Source organism: Nyctereutes procyonoides, unplaced genomic scaffold (assembly GCF_905146905.1).
Source record: "Nyctereutes procyonoides isolate TBG_1078 unplaced genomic scaffold, NYPRO_anot_genome, whole genome shotgun sequence".
NCBI lineage: Eukaryota > Metazoa > Chordata > Mammalia > Carnivora > Canidae > Nyctereutes > Nyctereutes procyonoides.
This window is the reverse complement of record NW_026575046.1, coordinates 30012641-30020000: the sequence shown is the minus strand read 5'-3', so window position 1 is coordinate 30020000 and position 7360 is coordinate 30012641. Positions and strand designations below refer to the sequence as shown.

The window sequence follows — 7360 nt, the reverse complement described above, 5'->3', positions numbered from 1 at the left end:
TTCCCTCCTCCTTGCCCACTGCCCACCCCCACCCCCCGCAACCCCCAGCTAGGTCCCTGCCTTTGCACCCAGGGCCCCAGAGCCACCCTCTCCCGGTCTCCTCTGCCTCCTCTGACTCAAGCCTTCCCTCTCTTCCCTCCTATCTCTCCTCCCCACTCTCAGGTGGCTGCTGAGATCTTGGTGAGTGTCCTGTTCTTCATGGGGATTTTCATGGCTTCTCCGAGTGAGGGCTGAATGGCTTTGGCTCTGGGAGGGCTGAGTGGCCAGTCAGGCAGTGGTTGGGGGGCTTGCCCATAGGTTCTCTCTCTCCCTTTCAGGGCCTCTTAAGAGCCCCACTGGGTAAAAAATGGGCCAGGCAAGTGTTTCCCAAATTTCAGCCACTTACCTCCCACATGATTTGTGCTACATACCACCAGCTGTGAGTATTTTTCTTTAAACGAACCCCTTTTAATCCGAAATGAATTCTTTTCAAGGGAAATTTAATGTTGATATAAATGGAACTAGTAGCTGGCTGGAAGATCATTGTGGAAACACGTGTATGTGGTGTGTTACACTATGTTTGCTCGCTGACCGTGCTTGGGGAAACACTGGCTAGGCTATTTGCTTGCACGTGGGCAGGAACACTTCCTCAGAGAGGCTTTCAGAAGGGGCTTAAGGAAGGAAGACTACCGAGTCCCCTTGCCCAGTGCCGTTTGGCCTCCCTGGGGCCCCAGTCTCGAGGTCCTGAGGTCAGAGTGGAAGTGCCTCCTGCTCAGCCCCTCTGTGTCAGTCCAGAGGGTTCCTGGGAATTGGAGGAGGGGGTGTGGAGGCTGAGGAATGAAGGGGCCAATGTCAGCCTCCTGAGGTGGGTTGGCCCAGCTTCTAACCGCCCTCGGCCTAGGAAAGACGGCCTAGGAAAGACGTGAAGGTGAATAATAACCAAGGCTTTCTGGTATCTTCCCTCCCAAATCCTTCCCACCTGGGATCTGCAGGAAATAGCAGACACACCCAGTGGAGACAAAACTTCCCTGGAGACTCGTTTCATGACGATCCTGTGCACGCGTAGCTATCCGCACCTCCGGAGAGGTGAGGTCTCAGTCCCTCCCCTTCCCAATGCAGCAGGAAGATGCTCCAATCTGATGGGAGCCTCTTAGCTCTCTCTGACAAGAGGAGCCAGGTGTCCACCCAGCCATTCCTCACCCAAGCAATGGGAATATTGTGGCTGGTGGGGAGTTTGGTCCCGGCTCTACTTCTAACATTCACCCTCAGGCCAACTCCCCTCACCTCCTTAGAGAAGCAGGTGGGATGCCTGGGATACAGGATGACAGGTGGCTGTCACCTCCAAGGCCACTCCAGCAGATTGGTGGTGGTTCCTTCCAATGCTGTGCTGAGGATTCAGAGGTTCAGTGTCACGGCCCTTTGATAATGTCTGCCAGGAACAAAGCAATGAGGGGTGCTGATGGCACAAGGACCACAGACAAGTCTTTGAACCCCAGGTGGCCACATGCACAGGGTGAACCTGTATATGGTGGCCCTGACATTAGGTGCTCAGGAAGTGCCCTATAAAATACTTAAGGGGCTTTAGCATAGTGGGTGAAAGAACAGACTTGGGAGCTGAATTGCCCTAATTTGAATCTCCCATTTATCGGCTATATCACTTTGGGCAAGTTTGTGAATATCTGTGCCTTAATTGCCTTATATGTCAATTGGGATTATACTCCTACCTTATGTGATTGTTGTAAAGATACAAAAAAATATATATAATGCATTGAAGAGGACTTTCCATAATGCCTGGCACATAGTAATTTTCTGTGTCCTTCTGATTATTTACATTAATCTCCATCCTAACCTGACACAGGAGGAAGGCGAGGCCCAGAAGGGGGGAGGAGTTTTCCCAAGGTCATTCAGTGGGCTCGGGACAGAGCCTTGACTAGGATCCAAGCTCAGGTTTTGCTACCCCAGCCCAGGTTCCTAGAACTCATCTGAGGCTCTGGGGCAGCATCTGACTTGACACAGATTTGGCTCTGAGCCCAAGGCAGCTTTGAGGTCAGAATTTCCCTCCCACAACGATCCTGCCCAGTGCACTTAGGCCTGGGCTACAGCCATACCTGCTGTCTGTTTCTCCTTTTCAGGGGCATGCCTTGGGAGGGGAGCTGGGTGGGCAGGGAAGGGGCAATATCTCCCCACCCTCAGAACTGAAGCTCACCCCCCCACCTGCGGGGCTTCTCTTGGGGCCAGTCTTCCAGGAGTTTGTCAAGATGACCAACTATGACGTGGAGCATACCATCAAGAAGGAGATGTCCGGGGATGTCAGGGACGTGTTTGTGGCCATCGGTAACTTATGGGGACTGAGGGAAGGGGATGGATATCCCGGGAAAAGGCTGGGGGCACTGGGAATGTGGCCAGAATCCCTGGGCAAGTGTGGCCTTGGCCGTTTTCTAAGCTCCTAGTACTAGGGAATAAACCCAAGCGCCGTGGGGGGATCCTGCCAATGCTTGGTTGGCAGGATTAGTGTGAGGCCTTGTTCCAGGCTGCAGGGTAGGATGATAGAACAGCTCTCCCTGGGTAGGACAGTGACAGGGTGAATAGGGCACAGTGTTCTGCAGGACTAGGGTGTGTACACACACACACACACACACACACACATGCTGTACATGAGGAGTTATGAGGGTTGGTGTATGATGTCACCTTTCCCATGGGCTCCCGAACTGGTGCATGACCCATATCTTAAGTGACCATGCATTTGGGGTATGCAACTCCAACCTCTTGCCCCCGGCCCCCCTCACAGAGATACTTTTATATCCAGGGTCACTCTGGCTTTCCAGTTCTGGTTTCTAACTCCTTCTCCTTGAGCTGCCTGTGTGGGCCCCAGAGCCTTGATATCCAGCAGCTGTTGAGGGCTAGAGCCCCCTAGGCCTTGAGAAGGGACTGGGACTGGTGCAGCCAGGCAGACATTGTCTGGGGTGGGGGGTGAGTGGGGAGCAGAGGCTGCCAGCGCAGCCGGAGTGTGTAAGCTCTGGGGTAACACCCACCCAGGGCTAGGCCCAGTGCCTTAAATCACACCAGTAGACAGTCATTCTCTGACACAGTCTTCCTCTAAATCAGTAGTTCTCCAGAATGAGGCTGCAGCAGAGTAGGAGACCAGTCATTCTGGTTTGTACTAAAACCAGGAATGTCCCAGGCAGAGTGGGACAGTCTGGTCACCCCTTCAGGGTTGCAGTCTTAGCACATCTAGGGTGGGTCATGAGAATTTGCATTTCTGCTGGGTTCCCAGACACTGCTGCCGGAGCTGTCCAGGAACCGTGCTTTGAGAACTGCTGCTCAAAACATTTCTTGGATCTGAGTTAGGGCAGTGCCTAAAATCCAAGTTTTAAACAAGTTCTCTGGTGATTCTGAGGCACTTAGAAGTTTGAGGCGCCATGCCTTGGGTTGATGAGGGCCTTCTTCCCTTTGAGTCCTCCACCAACCTCGACTAGCTGCAGGCCCCTTAGCAGGAAGTGAGTTGCGACCCAGGGAGAGGGAAGTTGAGGGATGAGCCAGAGGAGGTGGCATCGGGAAGGGGGAGTGAAGGCTTGAGTATGACCCAGGGGTTGGCGTGACCTGCAGGCCCAGGCCCAGGCCTCAGGAGAGGATGGGGAGAACATAGCCCTGCCCAGCATCTGGGCAGCCTGCCCCTGACCAACTGTCCTGCGTCTCTCTCTTCCTACCAGTTCAAAGCGTCAAGAACAAGCCTCTCTTCTTTGCCGACAAACTTTACAAGTCCATGAAGGTAAACAATTTGCTTGCCTCTTCCCCTTCAGCGCTTCTGCCCACCCACAAACCTAGATGTGCACAGCCCCCCCCCCCCACCCATCCCGGTCAGGACTGGTGGCAACTATTTCCACCCACTTGATGTTTATCAGCGTCTGCCCTGTGTCTGGTTCTAGGATAGGAGTTCTCATCTGGAGGGTGATCTTGTCCCCTGGGTAACATTTGGCAATACTCAGATGCATTGTGGTCTCCAGTACTTGGGGAGTGTTGCTGCTGGCATCCGGAGGGATGAGAGTGGGGGTGCCACTCGACATCCTATAATGCATAGGACGGATCCCTGCAACAAAGAAGGAAATGGCCCCAAATGCCGAGGTGGAGAACCTTGCTCTGGGAGAGAGTCTGTCTCTGCCCCCTCGGAGCTCACTGTCTAGCAGGTGACACAGTGTCTCCTGTGACATGATCACAGAGGTGGCCAGTGCTGGACTCTGGGACCAGCCCTGGCTTCCTGAAAACCCAGGCCACTCTGGTCACCTTCTCTGCCCAGCAAGTGGAGTCTCAGCTGCTAACAGAGTCTCAGCCTGCTGGGCAGGCTATTTGGTGGGAGTGAGCCTGAGACGCCTCTCAGCCTGCAGTCACCAAACATGACGGCCATTTATTGAGCACTCACCATATGCCAGCTTTGACTCCTAAGCTGGGTCCCTCGGGGCAGAAGTAGGCCCTGGCTTCCTACGCATTCCACGTCCTGTGCCTGCTTCTTGGGCCCCCTGTGAGTTGCTCAGGGCTGCTTTAACAAATTACCACAGATTGAGTGATGATGGAAATTTTATTTTCTCGTGGTTCAGGAGGCCAGATGTCAAAAATGAAGGCGTTAGGTTCCTTTTGGAGGCTCTGAACGGAAAACCCTCCCATGTGTCTCTCCCAACTCCTGGTGGTTGCCAGGAATCCTGGCTTATCGATGCGCCCCTCAGGCTCTGCCTTTATCTTCACATGGTCTTCTCTGTGTATATACCCATGTGTCCTCTTCTTACAAGGACACCAGTTGTTGGATCTGCGGTGCACCCTCATCCAGCGTGCCCTCAACTCATTACATGTACAAAGACCCCATTTCCAAATTAGGTCACATTGCAAGGTTCCAGGTGGATGTGAGTTTTGGCAGCACACCATTCAACTCATACAGGTTGTTTTTGCCTGTCTGGCCAGCCCTAGGCACAGTGGAATCTGAGTCAGGACTATTTTTGGAAGACAGAACACTGGTTTAGGAGGGAAAATGAAGAGAAGCAGATGGCCACCCATGAGTTCTTGCCTGACATGACCCTATTCCTCCTCCTGCCCTGTGTCTCCCTCTCACCTGGTTCCACCAGGGTGCTGGCACAGATGAGAAGACCCTCACCAGGATCATGGTCTCCCGGAGTGAGATTGACCTGCTCAACATTCGGCGGGAGTTCATTGAGAAATATGACAAGTCTCTCCACCAAGCCATTGAAGTAAGGGGGAAGGGCTAGGGATGGGTGGGGGAGGGTGTGAGTGTCAGATCCCTGACCATGGGATTATAAGTCCTTTCTAGTCCCACAGTCTTTTCCTCAATGAGTTCTCTCTGAGAACAGCCAGGATGTTGATAAAGACATACTTCATTGTATATACCAAAATAAATTCCACATGACTCAGAGGTTTATTTATTTTTTTGACTCAAAGGTTTATTATAATGAAGGATTTCTAAATAAAATAGCCCATTTTTTTGTTTTTAAAAGACAACTTTATTGAAGCATTATTTATGTACCATAAAGTTCACTTGCTTTAAGGTGCATTCAATATTTTTTTAGTAAACTTAATGAGTTTAGAACATTTCCATCACCCCACTAAGGTCCCTTGTATCTGCTTACTTATTTCCACCCCTGCCCAAGGCACCCATCGGGTGGCTTTCTATCTCTATAGATTTGCTTTTTCTGAGTATTTCATAGAAATAGAATCACGTGATATGTGATCTTTTGTGTCTGACATCTTTCACTTACGGGGCCGGTTTGTTTTCTTTTGTCTTCGAGGTTGGCCAAGATCTTAAGGTTTGATACTGTGCTTGGTTGACAAGACTGTGGGAGATCTCATAGCAACCTCACACAGACTTGGTGGGGATGTACGCTGGTAGCACATCTTTGGAGGGTAGTTTGGCAGTTTTCAAAATTTTAAATGTATACACTTTGAACTTGGTGATTCTGCATATGGGAACTGATCCTACTTCCCACAGATGTGGAGGAGAATATTTATGCCAGCTTGTTTATAGTAGCAAAAGACTGGAAGCTTTCTGTACAGAACTGGTTAAGGATAGTGTGGGTACATCCATAAGATAGGATACAATACAACCATGACGAAGTATAAGGAGGCTCTATCTGCTGATTTGGGATGTTCCCTAAGTCAAAAAAATATGGCCCAGAAGAGTGTGAATGCTGTGTGTCCATGTGTGTAGAAAAGGGACATCCAATGCCTATGCTTATTAGTACATGCACAGACTCTTACTGGAAACCCAGATAAGAAACTAGTGACCATGTCTCTCTCTTCCTTTGGGGAGAAGGGGGTCAGGGATGGGAGATTTTTATTGTATAATCTTTCCTTGGACTTACGTTGTTTATAATACTCATTTTTGAAATCAAATACCAGAAACTACAAAAGAAAGGAAAAACAGCATAGATGATAAAAATGACAGGAACCTCTCTAAAGGGAAGGAGAGTCTGGCCTCCCATAGTTCGACTGTCGGCCAGGCATTATGATGTGTCATAGAGACAGTGCTGTTCACATAAATTCCTGCAAGGGCCTGGGGCTCAGCAAGTGCTCCATAGCATTTGTTCAAATGAGGGGTCTTGTTCACACATGTGGGAGGAGGAAGGCAAGAACCGAGAGCAAGAATGCTTCCCAGAGGAGGGGGCATCAAAGGGCAGGCAGGATCTGGGGGGAGTACAGAGGGCAGCGTACTGGATAAAGGAGAGGTAGGTATTAAAATAGGAAGATGAACCAAGACACTTCCAGAAGCGGGGGCTGGGGGTGAAGCCAGACCACAAAAAAAAAAACATTTTCCTGAGGATAGTGGGGAGCCACAGAAGGGATATAGTCATATTTCTGTGTTTGGGAGACATGAGGCTAACAGCGGCTAGGAGGAAGGGGCGTTGAGGCCATTGGGATTGTTTTCACTCACCGTTCTCCCTCTGCTCCTCCCAGGGTGACACCTCTGGAGACTTCCTGAAGGCCTTGCTGGCCATCTGTGGAGGCGAGGACTAGGGCCACCAGCTTTGGCCAGCACCTCTGCCAAGAAGCGGTCAGCAGCACCAGCCGCCATGGCCAAGCCTGATCGCTCCGGAGACTAAGGGAGGGACGGGGTGGGGGGAGGGGATCAGGGGTGGGCTCTTGTCTTCAACTGGGGTTTAGGGAAGGCTCCCCTCCCACGGGCCACTGAAGGCCCAGCACGGTCACTCCTGCTCACGTGTGAGCAGCTGAAGAACCGTAGCCACAAATCCCATCCATCTCCACTCCCCATCTTCCTCCTCCTCAGCTCATCCCGGCTTCCATCCCTTGCTGCAGCCAATGCCCTGGTTCGGGCTTTGTCGAATCGTAAACATACTGAGCCTCTGTCTGTGAAATGAGTGGA

At 51.3% G+C, this 7360-nt stretch overlaps 1 protein-coding gene across 4 annotated transcripts in view; it reads left to right on the top strand.

Moving 5' to 3' along the window:
* The window catches only part of ANXA6 (annexin A6), a 48180-nt gene extending 41095 nt beyond the window's left edge, over positions 1–7085 (top strand). For 3 of the 4 annotated variants that reach the window (XM_055325379.1, XM_055325380.1, XM_055325381.1), the window contains exons 21-26: positions 163–180; positions 972–1065; positions 2218–2313; positions 3690–3748; positions 5091–5213; positions 6934–7085. In XM_055325379.1, the coding sequence (XP_055181354.1) occupies positions 163–180; positions 972–1065; positions 2218–2313; positions 3690–3748; positions 5091–5213; positions 6934–6993 (450 nt within the window). In that variant the 3' untranslated portion in view covers positions 6994–7085. The remainder of the gene's footprint in view (positions 1–162; positions 181–971; positions 1066–2217; positions 2314–3689; positions 3749–5090; positions 5214–6933) is intronic. The other variant, XM_055325382.1, reaches the window with a different exon arrangement.
* Positions 7086–7360: the final 275 nt, after the last annotated feature.